Source organism: Plectropomus leopardus, chromosome 1 (assembly GCF_026936395.1).
Source record: "Plectropomus leopardus strain MGB_pleo_1.0 chromosome 1, ASM2693639v1, whole genome shotgun sequence".
Taxonomy (NCBI): domain Eukaryota; kingdom Metazoa; phylum Chordata; class Actinopteri; order Perciformes; family Serranidae; genus Plectropomus; species Plectropomus leopardus.
In genome coordinates this window covers 9,619,463-9,642,072 of record NC_142176.1, presented here as the reverse complement: position 1 = coordinate 9,642,072, position 22,610 = coordinate 9,619,463, and the positions used below count along the sequence as shown (strand labels likewise).

Genomic DNA, 22,610 nt, shown 5'->3' with positions numbered 1-22,610 from the left:
TCCAAGTAGTGCTTACAAAAAGTTAGCCACATTGTTGTAGTTTCAAACATAACACAAAGCAATAACGGACATGCACAAAGGAGATAATGTCAGCATTTTCCAACGCTACGTGTCCACTCAGATAAACAGTAACCAGAGTTTTGAAAAATTTCCATTTTCAAAGGCGCTTTAAAAAAACAACTGTTTTAGTACCTCTACCCTAGTAGCCTTGTGCGAGTCAACAAAAAGCCAAATCAAAGAGGAAAATATCTGTTTTCAAAAATATCTTTGTATAGCAGACATTGCCTAAAATCTTTTTGTGAGCCCTTATAATATTAATAAGCAATCACTCTTTTAGCAGACATTTGGCTTCAGATTAAAGGTCTTTAAACTCTTGTTGCATGGTGCACCATTACTCGTTTTTACTGAATTAATCTAAGAGAACCCAGTCACTGTCCTATGTCTTGATCCACAGCTTTTTTCTTGTCTTTGTATGTTTTTATTGACCATTCAGGCTCACCATGTCTTGTGCTCTTTGTGTGCACTGCTCCATTTTTTTTGTTTTGCATAGGAGAAATATTATGTTCAGAGTCACTGCAGCAGTTTGTAGTGAAGGTGAAGAAGCATGCAAACACTTGGTGGATGGCAGTGCGTCCACCTTGTTCTTGATGCTAATGATTTACTAATCAAACTTTTTGCCAGCTGCAGTTCTCACTATTATGATCCAAAAGTCTGTCCACATTTGGAAGACTCAAATTCAGCTCCTCTGATATTCAACACTAATTTAAACAGCTCGCCCGTGTTTGTTGTTTCTTTTTTGCTTCATCTAGAGTCTCCCTCGCCTACATATCCGTTTAATGTCTGTCTCTGTCCGCAGGTGCTGCTGTTTCTTTAAGCGAAAACGGAAGAAGAACACGCCGAGGCACAAATGATCATCCACCACCGGCCTGAAATGCCCCGAGTGTCCGGCTCAGTTGATTGCGATTTCAGAAATCAATGAGGTCCCATTCAGAATAAAAGAGGGAGACAACTTAAACATCGTGATTGAATTGTTCTCTGGAGGGACCCGTTTCAAAATGGTTTGTTGAGATGTACGAGACGCTTGTGTCTTTTGATGGGAGTCCTTTTTTTTAAAAAATGTTTTGGTTCTTTTTTTTCATTCTCCGAGATGTGTGGGAATGTTTTGCAGGCCAGTCGTCCAAACGGGGAACCTTTTTGGTGGAATTTTGCAGATTTTTTTTTTTCTCATCTCCCAAAGACATCCAGCATTTGTATTTTTCACTCCTCGTTTTTGGCATTTTTTGTTTCTCTTGTGGTATGGCAAAGGAAATGACAGATCTTCCTGTGAAATCTTGCCACCTTCAGCCTACTATGATTTCTTTGTTTGACTCACAAAATCATGTTTTCATTCCCCCTTTCTGTCAAGTCTCCAGTTCAAAACGGTTCGCCCCTCGTTAGTTCTGCTAACTCATTTTGACACAAAGCCCTTCTGGTTGCTCCTGATGTGGGACTGAATGTAAACCTGAAAACAAATGTGGAGCCAGGAGCATAAACCGCCTACCTTCAGGCACACAGAGCATCAGTCTGCCATTTGGCCCCTGCACTTTTTTTCCTCCAAAGAGGTCAACCCTGGCACTGGGACCCCTCGGGGCCCTGAGAGAACAGAAGATACCAGAGACGCCTCCTGCACTGTGTTCTCTGAGGACGATTTCTGCTCACGCTGCTTGGTTAAAGCACTCCCCTTAACCACGCCGCTGTCGAAAAACACACTACAGTCTCTTTTTGACTCACATGCAGTTTTGCTCCTGTCGGCTTTGTGATAATGAGCAGCAACTTGTACATGGGGCTGAAAAAAATGCTATTTATGCTATTTATCTTCTTGGTTGCCACCAGTTTTCTTACTAATTCTAAAAACATACACACTGAATGTATGGACAGAGACGTAAATGACTTTGGAGCGTTTATATAATCTGTCATGCGCATGGGAAGGAAATTGCAGTTAAAGACCAATGTCTAAAAGAGGAAAAGACCAAAACAAAGTGGATTTAAGGGTGAGAGTATCTTAATAATGTGATGGACTCTACACCAGAAGACACTGGGGGACGTTGCTTTGGAGCGACAAGAGAAACTGGCGTGATGTGCTTTTGGAGATCGAATCACAGCCTCTCGACTGTCCAATGCCTTAACCCCAACCAACCAACAGACCACCACATCTCATCACCACTTGGAGAAACAAGCTGGCAGCATGATGGTTGCGAGATTTGCAATTTTTGGGGTCGCTTGTATGATAAAGCCCAAAGTTGCGGACGGTTTCCCAGCTAGAGCAGTTAATGACTTCCCTTGTTAACACTGAGGATGTATTCCCGAGAGAGAGCGATGCCAAATGGAAGATTTGGCGTAATAATCTGTGTTAAGACGCACCCCCACCCCGCGTGTCCAGTCTGAAGACCCCTGAGCTGCAAAGTGATGATTTTAAGTTTGGACGACTCTGCTGAACCCATCGGTCCCTCTTCACCTCGACGCGGCGTGAGAAAACATGATCGAGGGTGGATAAGTGAACGTGTCCATACCATTTTTATTTTAGTGTCATGGAGGACTGCCTTGAAACAAAATCCTCGATGTGTCACCTTGCCTATCCTCCGAACAGAGAGTGAATTACCGTACATAGGTGTTTTATTTTTTTATTTTATATCTTGCTAATGTGAATTTTTTTTTGTTTTGAATGCAATTATTTTCCATTCCAAATAGCCATGGTTTTATGGGGAAAGAGAGGGTAACAAAAAAAAAAGCTTGAGACCATGACTGCACTACATTTGTTGACCCCGGCTTTCCCTGACGAGACCCTGCCTTCTTAAAACTGTACTTTAAACGTGCTTATTTACTTTAATTGTAGCTGCCTCATGTGCAAGGCCTTTTCCTAAAGGGTGCAGGGAATACACTTTAAATTGACTTTTATCCCCGCCCACTCCTTTTATTTGTGCCATGACACCCTCCTCATCACCCCTTCCTCTCTGCGCGCACACACACAATAACACACATGCACGCACGCACGCACGCACGCACGCAAGTCCTAGATGAGTAACTTCTCAGCAGAGTATGGAGATAGATTTGTCTCTTATTTGTGTGAACAGATTGACAATCTATGTGTTAATGTGTGATCTCAAAGTATAAAACAACTTCCACAAATACTAAAAAATATTTGAAATCTCACAGAACTATTTAACAAATATAAAACGGATCTGCAAATACAGAAACAAATGCCACAAATTTAAAAAAAAAAAAAAAAAACTTGGTGTGCGAGAAATGCAAATCCACAAGTGTAGAAGATTCACAAATACAACGACAATCGGTCACAAAGCTGTAAATGTTAGGAAGGCATTCGCAAATGTTTTTAATTTATTTGTAAAGTCATTAAATGTATTCACAGATATTTTTGAATTTGTGGAATTTGTTTCTGTATTTGCAGATCTGTTAAATATTTGCAAAACAGAAACATCAATTTTAACACACCGCTTTGGAGATAGAATTGTCTCAGTATTATCTGTATGAACAGATCGACAATCCGTCTGTTAATGTTTATTCTGTAAATATAAAACAACATCCGCAAATACAAAAAAGATTTGTAAACTCAAAAAACTGTTTTGCAGATGTTAAATTGATCTGCAAATACAGAAATAATACCCGGGTGGCAGTCTTGAAAATTCTGCTGCAGCAGAAGGAAATGTTTGGTTTGCATTAGCAGTAACTTCATACAGCATTTTTTTCTGCAAACGTTGTTGCCGACACCCAGTTAATACATCTGAGAATATATAAATAATGCAGTACTTTAATCAGTGGGCCAGAGGCTCAATCGCCTTTGTGTTTCGTAATTTGTGGACAGATAGTGACTTAAAGACATTCTTTTTAATGAAAATGTTTAAGATTATTACTTTAATGTGTAATGTGGAAATATAAAACATCTTCCACAAATACAAAAAAAGATTTGTAAAATCAAAAAAACTGCTTTGCAAGTATCAAATGGAACCACAAATTTCACAAATTAAATAAGCCCAAAAAACAACACTATAAAAAGTGTAAAATTGAGTTTCACAGATGAAAACAACATCTGAATCTTTTCCAAAGTTCTGTATGTTAGAAAGATATTCACACTTATATATATGTTTGCAAATTGATCAAATGTATTCACAGATTTTTTTTTTATTATTTGTAAAATTTGATTCAGATCTGTTTTATATTTTCAAAACAGTATTTTGAGACTTTTTTTGTATTTATGGAGGCTGTTTTATATTCGAGATTACACATTGTCTCATGGATTGTGGATCTGTTCACAAATATAATCGAGACAAATCTGTCTCCATCGCGGAGTGTTAGATTTGACGTTTTGTGGACCTGCTCCGTCATGTTTTAGAAATGTTGTAGATGTTGCAAACTATCTCAATGAATCAGTATGTAAACCTGCTTGTTGCGTGTATTTACACTGTATAGCTTTTCGGTTTATTCTCACCCCCTGACATGTCCGAGGTCTTAATTATCGTGTTATTGAAAGTACTTGAATATGAAAAATCTATGGGACCTTTTTTTTGTTTTTATTTTCTTGGTCATTATCATAGTAATTCCACGCATAGGATTTGAGGGGAATGGTGGGAAACCAGGCTATTTGAATGACAGGTATTCATTTCTTTGAGATGTCTTAGTGCCTCTTGAGTGTGTTGGACAGGTGTCGGCTCACCTGCGGAGTCATGTGCCCGCTAAATGACCCCATGAGGGTTGGGATCATGTTTTTATCTGGTTGCAGTAAGATGTTGGTTTGGATGTTAAAGGGATAATTTGGACTTTTTTAAGTGGGGTTGTGTGAAGTACTTATGCATAGTCAGTGTATTACATACAGTAGATGTCGGTCAGTTACGCCCCCAGTTTGGAGTCTAACATGGGCGCTAAGAAATCTGCTGCTGTGTCTGGGGTAGCAACAAAACGTATTTTTACCACATAAAAACAGTCCCACCTAAAAATAACAATATCAGCTTAAGTGTACAATATATTTAGAATATTTTCAGTACTTAGCCTTAATGGCAGACAGTGATTTGCAACAGGAAAATGAAGCCATTATATCGCTCTCGTCAAAGTAATTTAACATCACTGAAAACAGGAGCTGTTGGTTTACTGCCTCAAACTGTTAGTTTGTGTGACCAGTAACCAGGGTTCCCACATTCATGGAAAATACTGAAAATTCATAGATTACAATAACATTTAACGGCCCTGGAAAAGTCTGGGAATTTTGTTGTGTGTCATGCAATAGTTACTGTAATCTGACTTATTTTCTGTAGCTGTTAGCGTAATATTGCACTGATATGCGTATGTAAATGTGGGACAATTTAACAACCATTATGCATTCTCCCCATATTTCCGATCTCCTTTTAGGTTTGCCAACTTGCTGCAATCATGTTTGAATAGATTTCGAATTTGTCATGTTTAAAAACTATCAGGTTAAATCTGGCAGTTTTTTCATAACGGGTCCTTGAAAAGTCATTGACAAGTTGTAAAATGTTGTCCCTGATAATGTGTGGGAGCCTGATTAACACTAACTAACTCACTGATGGACGCAGAGGCTGATCAGCAGCTCCTGTGTTTAACGAGCTCAAATGAGTGTTTTTCTCAGCGGAGTCTGGTGGCTTTTAAGAGAGCACAGATGAAGCTGTTTCCCTGTGCTACCTGTGATACTGTGATACTCTCAAAATAGCATACACCTGAACTTAAAATACTAAAACACGTTTTGTTTCAGACACGATCTGCAGCAGTAGATTGCTTAGCGTCCGTGTCAGACTCCAGCCTGCTTCTCCAAACTGGGAACCTGCAATCTGACGCCTACTGAATGTAAAACACTGACTACGGACAAGTACTTCATACAAACCCACTTCAAAAAAATCCAAACTCTCCCTTTAAAGCTGTCACATTTTGTGAAAAATCACCGTACTGTACTTTGTGGTCGGTGAAATCCTTCATTTGCTTCATTTGCTCAGACACCAAACCTGTGACATCCGCTGCCTGTGATTCCCCCTCCAGCGGCTCAGACTGTTTTCGTTCCAGCTACCTGAAAAGTAAAGTTGAAAGTATTTCTGTGTCGTGAGATGGATATCCAGACTATATAGCCTTCAACGTTCCCCTCCTTAATTCCCCGAGTGCCATTCCTGAGACTACTACTATATAGCCCATGCCTTTTACCTGTGCCAGGAAAAAATGAATGTTTTTTGACCATTCCACCTTGTGTCCTTGACGTGTCCGCTGTCATTTTCGAGAAATTCAGTACCAGGAAGTGTTGTTGTTAAAGAGAGTCGGGGGAAAAAAAAGTGTTTTATGCTTCTGTTGGTTTCTTTCTCTTACATTGAAACCATTTTATCGACCTTTATCACAGATCATCTTTGCCACATCTGCTTCTTAAACTGTGGGTCGCCTCGCTCGTAAGCTCCCGGCTGTAACAGTAGATATAGAATTATTACTCTGATGTATTTACGTTTTTTTACTCTCTGGGCCTCGTACAGAGCGATATTAGGAGTACTCTGTATGGTTCGTATGTGCATGGCTTATCTGGAGACGACAGCGAGCGGCCTCTCTCTCTCTCCAGCGGATTTCCTCACCTGTAGAGCTCGCGTACTGTCGGCTCAGTGAGACGTTACGACTTCCAGTCCTCATGTAAGATAAATAACTTCATGTCCTCTCACAGCACATCCCATCTCAGTTCCCATTATTTCCGATGATACTTCACTTCGGTCAGACTCGTGTTTATGGCTTCGGTTGTGTGTGAATCACATTCCTGTGTGTCAAAGCTGTGTAATCAAAGCAAAGGACAGTTCAAGTGTGAATGAACGGCTTTAGGTCTTTATGGGTTCTCTGGCACTTTTTTCCTTGTTGCTGTACTGTAGAATTGTCTTGGATTTACTGTATATTTTTCTTTGAGGGAGAGGTTTAGGGTGACATTTACTGCAATATTGTGATGATTATTTGAAAATTGTAAATTGTACAGAGTTCACAATTATACTCTTTGTTCTTTCTGTTGGGATTCCATATAAAATATGTATTATTTGATTTTTTTTTTGTTTCCTCTCAGACTGTGGAAAATCAAATTGTACAGCTCCAAGAGTTTATCCTCCCCTCAGCATTATTTTTTTTTTTGGTTTTGTTTTATTTCTCAGAGCTATGATTAAGAGAAATCTTAAAACTGTAAATAAATATTATTGTGTTGAAATATGAATGTCACTTCAAAAATGTATTTGAATGAGTTAGTCAAGGGCTTCAAGAATGAAGGACCCACATTTCTTCTTTTTATGGTTTCATATTTTTAATTTACAGAAAGGTAAAGGTCCTTTTTATCTGAGATGCCTCTGTTTTTTTCTCCTCCTTGGATTCATATAATACAATGTGTCACACACGAACCTTATGAAATCACTTTTTATTCCCTCCACACTTAAAGGGAAACTCCAGTTTGCACCCTTTTTTATGTAAAATAAAAGATCTCTCCACCTTGTGGGAATGTCTTTTGTGAGATGATTTTGTATTTAGTGCTTCAGATGATGTTTTCGGAGTTAAATGAAATTATACACAGATGGTAAATTCAGCTCCTTGTCTTCATAGATGCTCGGTGCTTGTTTCAGGATTTCAGTTTGATGTCTGCAGGTCCTTAAAAAGTCTTAGAATGACTTAAATTTAATTTTCTAAATATTAGACCATGAAAGTCACTAAATAGTCTTTATGAGGTCTTAATTGCCACAAACATTTTATCTTTATTAATTCATCTTTACCTTTCTTTATGTCCAATTGAGTCAAACTCTTCTTCTTCAGAAAGTCCACATTTCTGATAGTACAAATCTTAAAACCAACCCCTAAACCTAATACTGTATTTTTACTTCACACTTGTTTCTTCAGGGGTCAAATTATGCAATGGACTCTGAGTTGCTGAGTTGAAATTGTGTTGCTCTCTGTTATGTTTTTTTTCTTTGTTTTTTTTCGCAAGCCTTAAAATATAAAATGATTACAACTTATAAAATATTTCAGGAGTGATTATAGTATGAATACAGTATAGAATAGTATATCAGGCCTATTGTACAGTACAGTACAGTATAGTACAGTGCAGTACAGTATAGTATAGTATAGTATAGTATAGTACAGTACAGTACAGTACAGTATAGTATAGTATAGTATAGTACAGAATAGTATAGTATAGTACAGTATAGAATAGGATAGGATAGTGTGAAATAATGGAGGATTACAGTTTAGTACATATACATATACACATACATACACACACTATATTATAAATATATATCTTTATCTATATAGATATAGATATATAGATTATAAAAAGGATTTTGGATTATCCTTTGGTTGATATAGGAGAGACAAAAATAAGCTTTAAAATTCAGCCCATTTCTTTTTCGGTTATTGATTGAAAAACAGAAAGTGTGAAATAATCTGTTTCTCATGATGCATGTAACCCTAATAAAATACTTCATAAACATTTTTTTTCCTCCCGCCGCTAGTCCGCGCTGTTGTCCTCGCGGCGGTGTGCGCGTGACAGCGGCGGTCGGACTCTATAAACTTCCTGCATGAACTTCCGGTGCTTCTCTTCCGCCGGTCCGAGTCAACATGGTGGGTAACACAGATAACACTTCATATCATCAGCCCTCACAATCCTCTGCAATCCTCCGCTTCTGTCCTCACATCAGGCTGTTTGAAGCAACAGTTTAAACAATAACGACACAAAGGTTCATAAACGTTGGGTTTGGAAACATTTATAGGTGTTAAATACACGTAAACACGTACTAAATGTCCGCTAACCGACAACCAAACGGTCACAAACAACAGAATATCACCGGAAAACATGTCTTTATTATAAGTTTGTTTGCTGTTTTTATTCGGTATATGTTATTTATGTCTTACTTTTGTCTTTTTGTTAATTTAAAGAGGACAGTTGTGCATTTTAACAGTTAATTTATTCGTAACGTTAGAGGAATGAAGTCAGTGTTTTCAATGATAACCGGCGATGTACGTTAACGTTATTAATGCAGGACAAATGTTAAACTACGGTTATTTAGTTAGTTTTAGGTATTAACTTCTAAAGCTTTAAATCGCTTTAATGACGCTTGACTTTACATTTTATTTTGAAAATGTTGCGTGTTGATACTATGGTTTCCTGGTCAGTCGCAGACTTATTAATGCACGAAGTGTGTTATTCATTTCCAATATTGAAGGTCCCGTATTATGTGTATTTTAAGGTTCACACCAGTGTTTTGGACAAGACACTTTATGCAGTTTTTTATTCTAAAAACACTTTCCTTACACTGAGCATCTGTGTTCACCCTCTTACTGAAACACACTTTTCACACACTGCAAAACATTTCAACAGGATCTACTAACGGACCTATTTAGAAAGTTTGAGTTTTTAAACAGTTTTATAGCAGCCTGTAGTCGTGGCAACAGAAACTCACAAATCCTGATGTAAATGTACAGTTTGTGAACATGGTCTGCGTGCATTTCTCTGCAGCGTGAGCTTTTTGATAAAGCTATACGTGCTGTATATTAAATAAAATTTTAATCTCAACTTTACAATATATGACCTTTTTTTGAAATTGCTCTTAATTTGCATTAATTGTGGCCTTTATTTGGATTTAAACTTAATTTGTGAGTTGAGGAAATGTGGCACCCCAAATAGTAAAATACTTTCTGCAGTGTAATAGCATTGATTTTAGGTGAGGAAATTGAGAGATTGAGGAAGAACAAGTGGAAATGTGCATTATTGATTTTGAGATTTTCTGCAGATGTATAATAGTATATTCCACTTTTTAAGTGTGTCTGCAAAGAGGCGTTTTACTTATTTATTCATTAATTCATATAGTGTATTTGATGAGGACAGTGTAAATTAATGTAGTACAACTTCAGCCAAAGCTGCAGTAACTGCACACATAGACGTTACTGCTAGTTTCAAACTCCTGTCATTAGTTCGGCTTTTTAGTAAAGAAAAAAATAAGAGGGAACAAGTTTACATACAATAACATGCATGCAATAACAGTTATGGTAAAAAGACAAAAAGGTAAATATTTAGACATAAAAACTTTAAATGCTCACATCTTCTGATTTTGCTTCTGCAAACCTTTAACACTTTTATTAAAAATCTTAATATCTTGTTATTTTATTTCAGTTGATAATGACTATAATATTGCTGATTTTTGGCTCAACAAAACTAATAACTGAATGATTTCTTAAACACCGTTCGAGCTGAAAATATTCCCAGTGTAACCAGTAATGATGCAGTTCAATGCAATGAACATCACCCAGACAAGTTGACATGAACACTGAAAGTGCGTCTGTTTGTTTGTCTTCAGGGGCGCGTCAGGACCAAGACAGTCAAGAAGGCCGCAAGGGTCATCATCGAGAAATACTACACACGTCTGGGCAGTGACTTCCACACCAACAAAAGAGTGTGCGAGGAGATCGCCATCATCCCCAGCAAGCCTCTGCGCAACAAAATTGCAGGGTGAGTGTAAATAGCTGCTGTTTTTGAGTGTGTGTGCTGCAGGAACATGCACTCCTGCTGGCTGTTCACGTGCTCAGACCTCCCATCAGTCTTACGTGATTTGTCTGGCATCAAGTGAGAGTGTGTTTGTTTGCAGAGTGAGTTACCTTTTAGAGCTCATATCAAATTCGATGGTGACACAAAAGCATAAAATAAGCCGTTTTAGGGTCAGAAGAGGAGCATTGCATGATGGCATGTCTGTCATTTTTTTTACCAAGAGGATGTGTGGAAATCAATGTGGTGTTTCTCTGAGCAGTTTTTATACGGATCAAACGTTTTTAAGCACTTGAAGATCCTCTCATCACTAAAGCGTACATCATGCAATGAGAGCCAGTAGAAACAAATGTAATGGTCACAGTTTTCATATTGACGTCATGATGATTCGTGATCCATGATGTAGTCAGTCAGGTATTATTGACCTCTTAACTAAGACAAAAAAATCTCAATTATTGAATCAATGAGCAAAATGCTGTTGAAAAGTTAAAGTTGAGTAGACGTCCACATTAGAGATAATATTCACTTTTCAACCCCAGTTTGCTCTTTTACTGAGTGATGCGATGACCGTGAGTGATCGTCCGGTCGATGTGGACTTCATAATATTTATCTGGTTGTCACAGCAGCAGAGAGCAGCATGCCTGCTGTCATTGGCAGATCTCAGCTTACTGATCGTAAAAGATCAAAGTTATCGTTTTAAGAACCGCGATTGATGAAAGTTTCTCTCAACAAAAGGCTGGGTGGAAATCATGACTGTGAGAAGTATGTCGGAGGTTTTGGTCTGATTGGTTGTACCTGTGGTACATTTTTATGAACTTACAACAGGTTCAGTCTCAACTTAACCCTTTGAAACCTGAGCATAGTGGGGTTTTTTTCTTTCAAAAACATGGAAAGAAAGCATTGAGCAACTTAAGAAGAAAATAGTAAAAAAAACACAAGAAAATTAAAATGTTTGCAAAAACAACAACAAAATATATTCTATTTTGTCATTTTATATATTTAAATTGCTTCTATATTTTTATCTTATCTCCTATTCTATTTAAATTCACTATTTTTATTCTTCCTTTATGTCAGTTGTTTTGCACCAAATCATCAAATCAAATTCCTTGTATATGTTAATGTACTTTCATAAACATTTACATGTAAATCTGGCAATAAAACCAGATTCTGATTCTGAAATTTTTTTTAAAAAAAAAAGCAAAACAAAGACAAGGAATTACCTTTTTTTTTTTTTACATCACAGTGACTCTAAATTAATTTTAAATATATATCTATGTTTCAAAAGAAACCAAACTAACTTGCTCAGGATTCAAAGGTTTAAGTACTTGAGAAAGGCGTCTGAATGCAGCATGGACAAGTGATGTCCATCCAGGCGTCAAAGGGTTAATTAACTCAGTAAGAAAAAAACAGATGCTGATCTCTTGATTTGCTGGATTACAGTTTGTGTTTTGCAGTAGTTTATATGTTTTGTTTAAGTGTTTCTAGCGTGTGTGCTTTCTCAGCAGACGTTGAATCAAAAGCACTTTAACTGAATGAATCCGTTTTGGGATTTTTTCGTGCTTTCATACTGTAGAACAGCACAAAGTGATTGTTATTGCTGAGTTGATTTTCTGTGCTTTATTATTAATGTTACAAAATGCAGAATAAATAAGCTTGGTCATTGCGGTTATGAATTTAAAGTTTTCCATTTCCATTCACAGTCTCAGGGAATGTGAGTCACAATATTCATTTATTGAATAATCTGTATATTATAAGCTTGAGAGCTGTTACAAAATAACCACGTATTTAGTGACACAATTCCTCAAATTCCAACTGCAACAAGTGTTTTCAATAATTGATATTATTTGTATTTTTATGAATATAATTGTGTATATTTTTATAATAATTTTTAGTTTTATTTTATTTTTTTAAATTAGTTTTTATAATTTGTTAGAAATTTTGAGAAATGTTCATCACAAGTTACCAAATGAATGTCTTAAAATTGGCAATAAAAAGTAATCAATTAAAATTATATTAAATTTGATAAACAGACACCAGCAAAATTGTAATTCATTAAGTTTGTCTAAATTAGCAGTCAGCTGATGACTAAACTCTACAAATGTACGGTGCTGTCGACCTGCTCCGTATCCTCGTTCTAACCGTGTGCTCCCGTTTGTCTCAGATATGTGACTCACCTGATGAAGCGTATCCAGCGCGGTCCAGTCAGAGGAATCTCCATCAAGCTGCAGGAGGAGGAGAGAGAGAGGAGGGACAACTACGTCCCAGAGGTCCGTCCACACTCTTTCCTTTGTCTTATCTGCAAGCGTGTTTCATGAGACGAGACATTTGTTGGTTTGGAAACTAGGACGCGTCTTGTAGTTTTTAACTGTTATTTTGGGTGATAATACAGAAATGAACTGACAGAAAATCCAAACGCCTTGTAACTTTGCAGTTGTTGCTAACAAACTTTGGACATGTTGGAAAAGACACAATGCAGACAGCTAATATGCAGCGTTTTTTATCTCGTCCTTTAGATTTCTGCTCTGGACCAGGAACTCATCGAAGTGGATCCAGACACAAAAGAAATGCTCAAGATGCTGGTGAGTGTAAAACCTAAATATATCCTGCGCTGAATGTGCTGTTACAGGGGTTCTTTTTGGGGAGTTTTTCCTTGGGTGATGTGAGGGTCTAAGGGCAGAGGGATGTCGTACACTGTAAAGCCCTCTGAGGCAAACCATGTTTTGTGATAATGGGCTATATAAATAAAACTGACTTGACTTGACTTGAATAATCATTATTTGTACATTATTGATTTGTACACTCATTATGAAGTGTGATGACTGACATGTTCCTATTGATCCACGGAAATCATGAATTCTTTCTCTTCCTCTTCAGGATTTCGGCAACCTCTCCAACCTTCAAGTCACTCAGCCAACTATTGGAATGAGTTTCAAAACACCACGCGGACTGTAAAATCATGTGTAATTATACTCTTAATAAAGAGACATAATTATCAAAAATTGTCCCTCTGTCTTTTTTAAATGGTAAATTGACTGTAGTTGTACAGCGCTTTTCTAGTCTTTTCGACTACTCAAAGCGCTTTCACAGACACGTCACATTCACACATTCACACACACATTCACACAGTAGTGGCCGTATAAGGTGCCACCTACAAGGTAGTACCCATTTATACACATTCACACTCCAATACGCGGCATCAGGAGCAAATGGGGGTCCAGTATCTTGCCCAATACTAATGCCCGGAGATCGAACTGCTGACCTTCTGGTCAGAGGACGACCACTCTACCTCTGAGCCACAGCCGCCCCTGAAAAACCTGAAAATGATGAAGTTGACGTATAGAGCCAGAGAGACACAACCATTTACAGTCACTACATGTTCATGATATTTATGATGTATTATGCTAAGGATTTTTTTAAAGTGACATTTTCTGAAGAGCATGGTATACTATGATATTTTTTAAAAACATTTTTACAGACTATATGGTAGACTATACGATGAAAGTTTTCTGATACCAGGGATTCTCAAAGTTGTGATGACTGGTTAACCAAAGCGCATGTGTGCATGCATGAATTAAACTTCACTCTGGGGAAAGACCATATTCTTGCACGATGTGGAAGAGATTTCACATTTAGCAGTAAGTTGCAAAGCCGCATGACAACTCACTCAGGTATCTCTGCAGCACAGCTGCATACTTAGAAAACTTAGAAGAGGGCTCATGAAAAGAAATTAGTTCAGAATTTAAACGAGTGCATTACATGATGTGCAAATGAAAAGATTTCAAATGTGTACAACAGTTTGTGCATAATTTGGGGTACTCAAATGCATGCTCCAATCCACACACAAATGTGATGTAATTTGAACACATGTAAAACAGGACAATCTGAATAAATATTACTATTTTAGATACAGAATTTTGACATCACAGATCTGCCAATTTCCACGTTTGAAAAGCTTCCTGAGTATACAAATATCAAAATATGTGTGATGTATGTATTCATGAATTGTTAAATATGTGTGACTGCGCGCATCAGGTTACATTTGTGTGGACTTGTGAGACTTTTATGCTCTCCGGCTCTGCACACATCCACAAATGTGTGCAATGTTTAACCCCTAGGGACTGTTTGGTGCATTTTACACGCTTTTCATTCCTAATTTTTGAGAATTTTGGTTGTGTTCATGCATTTGGCACACATTTTGGCAACACTTTATTTTTGCTTAATCTCAGCAACTACAATACATTTTAAAATTCACAGACAGCCATCAAAACATAAAAACATGCACTGTATTATTTCTGGGTGTCATTCAGGGCTTTTACCTTAGAATTTGTATTTTTTCTATTTTCTACCCGATGATGTAATTTTTACCTTATTTAGCATATTGAGAAAATACATGCTATTTCAACTAAGTGCAACATCAATCAATGTTGCTGTAAGTCATTGATACATCTCAGGCTGTGGTAATGTTTTTAAAAAATCTACTTCAATAAAGTAGATAATCATATTAATGTATAATATTTTTTAAAGCTTGATTTAGAAAAGCACATTTTGTGTAATATCAGAGAGGGCCCTATGGATTAAATTCTGGAGGAAAACTGTTTTTACCATCTCAGGTTTAGTGAAAACAAACGGTGTAAAACTCCAAAACGCGCGAGCACACGCACGCACAGGAGCATGTGACAGGTCAGGTGACGGTCACGTGGTTCAGTCAGCTGATGCTAACGCTGCTAACCAGCTGGACTGACGGACGGTTCTTTAGCCGCGGCAGAGACGGATCTGACGGTCAGACAGGATGCCTTTCTCCGAGCTTTATTTTAACGTTGATAACGGGTACCTGGAGGGTCTGGTGAGAGGATTTAAAGCCGGAATACTGTCCCAGGCGGATTATTTAAACCTCGTTCAGTGTGAGACCCTGGAAGGTGAGTTTAAACGGCTGCTAGCTAACGGCTAACAGCTAGCCGCTCAGGGCTAACTGAAGCTAACGCAAGCTGTCAGTGTTTAAGCTAAAGTTAGCTCGGTTTATAACGAACTCAAACGTTTAAATCACAATATCAAACTGTCCGGGTCGTATTAATGTCACTTGGTGTTCAGTTATCAAGCTTCACATCGAAAAAGTCGAAATACTCGACATTTGGTACTAAAAGCTGGCTACCCTCTGCGTCTTAGCTAGCAAGGTAGCTAATGTAATGCTAATATATGCTGAGCAAAAATAGCCAAGTGTTTTGCCGTCTTTTAAGCAATGACGGGATTTTTTAGAGGAAGTGAAAGCACAGTTGGAAGAGACTGTCTTGTTAGACATTTCGGATTTGACACACTGAGCCGTTTCGTTAGCCTCAGCTAGCTTTAATGCACAGACATTCCTCCGTTTTATATGGCCATTAACGATTAAAATGACTCGTGACCGTCCTCTGGTGCACATCAGTATAACTGAGATTTTATTGCAGCAAACGCTTCTAGTTTTATTGCTAAGCAGAAATGTGTTATGAATAAAGTGTCTAAAATGGCCATGTCAGAGTTTGGTATTACAATTGTATTTCATAATACTGTGGACCATTTTCCACGCAGTCCTTATACGCTTATTTTTTCCACTCTGCGTGTTTTTAATTTACTGTAGTGTATCACATCAAAATTAAGGAATGAAAAATAAGATTATCAACATAGGTTTGCAATGGTATGAGACTTGGAAGACACAATAACCATCACAGTTTCACAGTATTAATGCTGTTGCCATTATCTGTGAATGAAAAGTTTTTTTTGGTTGAGGAAGCGCTTTATAATAATTGAAACTTGAAACCATTTTTTGAAATTGAGGTATGCATAAAGTATGACAGGGACTCAGAGAGGACAGGAAATGTGCATGTGCAGGTTAGATATGTGTGCTGTTGCTTTTCTTTATCACCGTAATTAGGCAAATCTGCTTTAATTCATTTCAGCATTATGATCAGCTGTGTTTCTCTCCTCATATCTCCTGCAGATCTGAAGCTCCACCTGCAGAGCACAGACTATGGCAGCTTCCTGGCAAATGAGGCGTCTCCACTCACCGTATCTGTCATTGACGACAAGCTGAAGGAGAAGATGGTAGTGGAGTTTCGCCACATGAGGAACCAGTCATATGAGCCACTGGCCAGCTTCATGGACTTCATCACGTAAGAAAAAAAGACTGTTGTGTTGAAATGATTTCTTGAACATTCTCTTTTAAAATTCTCTTATACCGCTATAAAGTTGCAATAACTTCATTTTTCTACAAAAAACAAAGATAAGATAATAAAAAAGGATAAATAAAAGATAGATGAACATGTAAATAAATTAAAACATGAAAAGATGGTAAGAACAGGACATCTGAAGGACAAGAAATGGATAAATACAGTAAGACCAGCAAATTGAATGAGTAGAGAAAGACAGATAAATAAATAGATAAATAAAGGCGCCATCACATAAAAGCAAGTCTGTAAAAGTCAGTTTAAAGAAGTGATTTAAAAGATGTCGCTGATTCTGTGAGCCTTATCTCCTCAGGTAGGTCGTTCCAAACTTTAGGGGCCGTGAAGGCAAAAGCACGAATTAGCTGATTTCCCTCCAACAAATCAGCCACTGTTTTATTTAAGTACATAAAGAAAACCAGCTTGGCGTCCTAACAGTCCCTTTAGACTGTTATTCAGTCACCTATGTTTTCTTTGTCAAACTGATGTTATGTTGTGGTACTGCATCTTCAAGCAGGGCTGTTTTTGAAATTCGAAAGGTTGCTTACCGTGTTTGTGTGACCAAAGAAATAGCACAGAGATAGAATTGGCTTCTCCGCTTGCTCATGACAACCCCCACATACCTTGTGTCTTCAGGTACAGCTATATGATTGATAACGTCATCCTGCTGATCACGGGCACCCTCCACCAGCGCGCCATCTCCGAGCTGGTGCCAAAGTGTCACCCACTGGGCAGCTTCGAGCAGATGGAGGCCGTCAACATCGCTCAGACCCCCGCCGAGCTTTACAATGCCATCCTGGTGGACACGCCACTGGGTGAGTGCCTCCATTATAACCTGCTATTAAATTAAAAATGATGTGGAAACTGAACTGTAATGTGTCCTGCAGAACAGGAGATGGCACCAAAGTGTCAAGATGCCTTTTGGTTTAACGGAAACAAATTCTCTTGTCGTTTTAGCTGCTTTCTTCCAGGACTGCATATCTGAACAGGACTTGGATGAGATGAACATTGAAATAATTCGTAACACACTTTACAAGGTACTGAAAATTGTAGCATTAAATTGATAAACATATTTAATTATCTGAGTTATCTGAATTTTGAACCTGTTGTGTCAGCGTAGAAGGACTCTGTACCTTCGGTCTCAGGGGAGGAGCTGGTATTCGGGGTCAAGAATATGGGCTGGATCTGAGATGATTTTTTGTGTCTTTGATTATGATGTACCAGGAAAATATTCAGTAAATGATCTAAAAATGATCTTAACAACACAAAGATTGAAAATAATTGTTGAATATTGCAGTTATGTGCATTGCAAGACAGTTAAGATTTGACATTAGTTTCACATTATAATTTGATTATCATTTTTACTTAAATCACTAACATTTTAAACAGCTGCAATGGTTTTGTTTATTTACTGGTTGCCTAAATTTACATTTTGGACCATGTTCTCTCAGGCTTACCTGGAGGCCTTTTATAAGTTCTGCTCCAACCTCGGAGGAACCACAGCTGACACCATGTGTCCCATTCTGGAGGTAAGACACACACACACACACACACACACACACACACACACACACACACACACACCTTTTCACACAAACAATTAAAATCTGAGGCATCAGCAAGAAGATGCATAGATGGTGTGCACGCCCAAAAACCATGCGTACACACATAAACCAGTATTTATGAAGGACGAATGTGCACACCTCAGACATTCTTCAGATCAGGCGTCACACAGTTTTAGGTGTGATAGCTACGGGTGAAATGATAAGGAGCAGATGAAATCTAAGTTGAGAGACAGTTAACATTGTTTCTAGGTTGTTTGTCAATTTCACTGATAGTGCTGTAACTTTTGCAGCACAGTGCTCTGTAAAATATCAATCAATGGTGCATTTATAGAGTGGATTTTAAACTATTTATGAGTGATTAATTTCATCAATATTTTTATTAAAATCCAGCCCCCTGTCAGTTGTTATCTTGCCAAGCACTTTGCAAAGTCATTTTTAAAATTGAGTGTTATGAATAAGTCATTGATCACCCCTCTAATGTTTAATGATAATGATTGTGATTTTACTGCAACAATGCTTTGTAGAAACGTGATAAATGAGTGGTGCAGATGCTGATACCAGCTGCTCTGGCACCATTGGAGAGCCTCGCCCATGTGACACAGGGGGTGTAATTGCATTTTACCGTATACCTCAATGATGGGTCAAATGACTGGTGGAGCGGGCACAAGTATTGATATGTAAACAGATATTTAAGGGCATTTCTACATCCATTCAAGGTGAAGTGTGGGTGTGGAAATGTGCCTGGTGCGCCCAGCACCACAAGATTTCTAAAACAGAATCAGGTGTATGCACGGCTTGATGTAATGAAAAGAATACGTTTGCCTGTTGTTGCCTTTGTGCATACACACAGTTTTAGTCTCGAATCTACACAGAGTTTAATGCATCCGACCCCCTGAAGGTTCACTGACACCTCCACTGGTTCACCGCTGAACAAAGGTGACAGGATTGTCACATTTGAGAAATTTAAATTTGGATTTTCTACCAAAATAAGTAAGTTAACAAACCTATATTGACTTATTAGATTATTACAACAACTTGAAGTTGTGATATTAAGATGTATTCATGAAAAAGTTTAAGTTTGTTCAGGTTGATTATCTGGGTGCATGTAAAAAGAAGGAATGTTTTCGGTTGAGGATTAAACAGGGTTCATGCAAGTCTTTAAAAAGTCTTAAAAAGCATTGAATTACTTAATCTAAAAACAAGGCTTTAATTGGTTTTAAAATGTCCTAAATAAATCTTTCAAAAGACTTAAAAATGACATTGGAAATGGGATTATATGATTATTTTTTTTTTTTCTGATGTTGCATTGTAAAATACAAAAGTAATTGGTAATATATTCTGCTACTGTTATTATTACTATTAGCAGTAGAAGTAGTAGTATTAGTATTAGTATTGTTATTTTAAATATATAAAATATGCCACATTCTCCTTGCATAAATGTCACCAAAAAAGTCATGTTTTATGTTACAATAAATATTAATCAACTGATTGTCAGTTTTATTTTTTTTTGTAAAATTCACCTTAAACTTCATTAAGTCTTAAATCTAGCGTGCCTTAAGCCGCAGGGACCCTGTTTAAGTGTCGGCTCAGTCAGTCACTAGCTGTTTCCCGTTGATCTTCTCGTCTGCTGTAGTTCGAGGCCGACAGGAGAGCCTTCATCATCACCATCAACTCATTCGGGACAGAGCTGTCCAAGGAGGACCGCGCCAAGCTCTTCCCCCACTGCGGCAAGCTTTACCCAGAAGGCCTTGCTCAGCTGGCCCGGGCAGATGACTACGAGCAGGTCAAGGCTGTCGCTGATTTCTATCCTGTAAGTACAAAAATCAGTGTGACCTTTTGAGATCACCTCATATTTTAGATATCAAATCTAATCAGAGACAACATGTCTGTTTTTGGACCGTTACCTCTGTTTTGTTAAGGCAAATGCAATCAGAGTTCCTTAAGAGGTTCTTAAGGGGTTTTAACTCTCTCTCTTTGTCTTATTTCCTTGTTTCTCCTCAGTTCCCTGTTTTTCATTCTCATGTTGATGTCTGTTAATGTTACAGTTTCACTATCAGTGTCCATATTTCTGAACTTGCCTCATGTGTCCTCAGGAGTACAAGCTGCTGTTTGAAGGCGCCGGCAGCAACCCAGGAGACAAAACACTGGAGGACCGTTTCTTCGAGCATGAGGTGACTGATAGCTGGATGATCAGATGTAAATTTAGTCCTGATTAAAGATGCAACTTAGCTGTCTTACACCTTATGCACACAAACTGTGCTCCGTTGTGGTTTCAGTGTCCACCCGAAACATTTCAAAAGCAACATTTTACGTGTTTCGCAATCATAAATACAAATTTGCAGCTGTTTAGATGAAACCTTGCAGCTATGCTAAAATATGACAACCTTTTTTTGCTTCTAACCTTCTGTGTCATTGCTCATTTTAAATGTCCATATATTGTAGCTGATCTCAGTGCACAGCTGCTGTTATTTACCTGTTTTTATTTCTTTTATTCCATCATTGCGTGATCATTAATCTCAGCACACTTGACTCCAACAAATACACCGACTTCACCACACCAGACTGTGTGGGCTGTATGTGCTGCTGAGCGAGTGTGAGCTCCATGTTTGGGACAGTTAGTGTGAGTCTGCGTGGCTGCACACACACACAGAGACCAGGCTAACTGTTAGCATCACTCGGCGTTACTAACGGTTATTAACAACAGCGCTGAGCCGTGTTTGTGTCAGTTTGTTGGAAGCGTTTAACGATAGAGCAGCCTCTGCTGCTGTGTTAGCTCACGTTAAACCAGCAGACGTTCACCGAAGATAGCAGCTGCAGAGACAGCAGCAATGAAAAGATCACTGACACAGTTAGCTGGGACGGTTTCAGTCCCCTGGTGCAAAAAGGACTGAATGCAGGACTGGAGACGTTTCTGTACCACTTGGTACTTTATTTTGGTCGATGTCTGAAAGTTATTGAGTAAAGACACCCAGCCCTATTTGTAAGTGAATATAGGCCAATATCAGTTTATTACTGATCGTGAGGTAAATAAAGGTCCTGTCAATATAATAATTATGTTATTAGGAGTGTGCTTGACATTATGTAGCTTGGTGTTGTTTGAATGCTCATATTTCTCTTCCTCCTCCTTGTAGGTGAAGCTGAACAAGCTGGCCTTCCTCAACCAGTTCCACTTCAGTGTCTTCTACGCCTACGTAAAGCTGAAGGAGCAGGAGTGCAGGAACATCGTATGGATCGCAGAGTGCATCGCACAGCGGCACCGCGCTAAGATCGACAATTACATTCCTATCTTCTGAGCCTTCTCTTCCTCTCTCTCCTTCTTCTTCCCATCATCATTTCATTGTTCTTATGTCTTGAGCGGTGTCTCCAGTCCCACCTTGGTGTGAAAGTTTCTGGTGGTTTGATGCTAAATTTTCTCCGTTCTTCACTCACAGGTGTAAACTGGAGTAACGTGAGCACCAGCCAGGCTCATTATTGCTTACAAAGTCAAACATAATCAACTGAAACACAGAGCTTTGAGCTGGAAAAAAAACACGCGCCTGGTCGGCAGCTCATTTGACTTTCAAACACTCCTCTGATTGTTTCGACTTTCTGACGCTCAGTGTGTTGTTTGTTGCGACGCGCCCTGACCACCTGACACATTGGCTGGCAAAATACACCTTAAGGAAAATTTGCAATTTACTGAGTCATGGAATCAACCCGACTTCCACCAAGACGGAAAACTCCCGTTTACCACCTGCCAAAATTAGAAAAAAATAGTCAACATCCCAAATTAGAATTAAACACGACCACAGAACTTCAGCCAGTCATAAAAACATTCCTCTGCTCAGCATCAGGCTCCACCAGGTTCTATATAACCTGTATTTATTTCTGTTTTAGTGCTCGGTTTTGTCAGCATGTCTGGACATTACAGTGTTTTTTCCCCCAAAACTAGCAATTGAAGTGTGTGAGCGCCGTCTGATTTGCTGTCTTAACTAGATTGTTGTTAGATATCAAAAATACAGCAGCTGAACAGGAGCTCCCCATCCTCACCCGTCCCTGTTCCAGTGTGAGTTTCTGTAAATGAACGTAGCGAAATGAAGCGATATCTTGTGAGTATATGACCGACTTAATGTTTAAACTATACAAAGATATATAAATATTTAAAAATTACTCTAATTTTTTTTTTCATGCTGTAAAAAATGATTTATTTCTGTTTTGATCTGTTTCTTACTCGTGCAATGTGTACTGTAAATGTGACAAAAAATAAATGTACTGAGGCAGATCTGGAGAAATTTAAAAAATGGCTTTGAAACATTTTCTCAAGTTTGACGTGTT

General features: G+C 38.2%; 3 protein-coding genes and 1 long non-coding RNA gene across 7 annotated transcripts in view; 3 read left to right on the top strand and 1 right to left on the bottom strand.

Annotated features, from left to right (window-relative positions):
* csnk1g1 (casein kinase 1, gamma 1) overlaps positions 1 to 7,498 on the top strand; it is a 50,664-nt gene extending 43,166 nt beyond the window's left edge. For all 4 annotated transcript variants that reach the window (XM_088074228.1, XM_088074130.1, XM_042491208.2 and 1 more), the window contains one exon: positions 857 to 7,498. In XM_088074228.1, coding sequence (XP_087930354.1) covers positions 857 to 911 — 55 coding nt within the window. In that variant the 3' untranslated portion in view covers positions 912 to 7,498. The remainder of the gene's footprint in view (positions 1 to 856) is intronic.
* Positions 7,499 to 8,514: 1,016 nt separating this feature from the next.
* On the top strand, positions 8,515 to 13,536 carry rps17 (ribosomal protein S17). The gene is made up of 5 exons (XM_042491387.2): positions 8,515 to 8,619; positions 10,353 to 10,504; positions 12,699 to 12,804; positions 13,051 to 13,116; positions 13,412 to 13,536. Exons 1-5 carry the CDS (start codon positions 8,617 to 8,619, stop codon positions 13,487 to 13,489), a joined length of 405 nt encoding a protein of 134 aa, XP_042347321.1. The 5' UTR covers positions 8,515 to 8,616; the 3' UTR covers positions 13,490 to 13,536.
* On the bottom strand, positions 12,933 to 13,439 carry LOC148190359 (uncharacterized). Its single transcript, XR_015775804.1, has 2 exons — positions 13,300 to 13,439; positions 12,933 to 13,145 (listed from the first exon to the last, which is right to left on the bottom strand). It is a non-coding gene; the product is annotated as an uncharacterized LOC148190359 (long non-coding RNA).
* Positions 13,537 to 15,239: 1,703 nt separating the features above from the next.
* On the top strand, positions 15,240 to 22,143 carry LOC121946611 (V-type proton ATPase subunit d 1). The gene is made up of 8 exons (XM_042491261.2): positions 15,240 to 15,453; positions 16,509 to 16,680; positions 17,368 to 17,546; positions 17,689 to 17,768; positions 18,183 to 18,260; positions 19,930 to 20,106; positions 20,390 to 20,467; positions 21,428 to 22,143. The coding sequence occupies exons 1-8, from the start codon at positions 15,327 to 15,329 to the stop codon at positions 21,587 to 21,589; spliced, it is 1,053 nt and encodes a 350-aa protein (XP_042347195.1). The 5' UTR covers positions 15,240 to 15,326; the 3' UTR covers positions 21,590 to 22,143.
* The last annotated feature ends 467 nt before the right edge of the window (positions 22,144 to 22,610 follow it).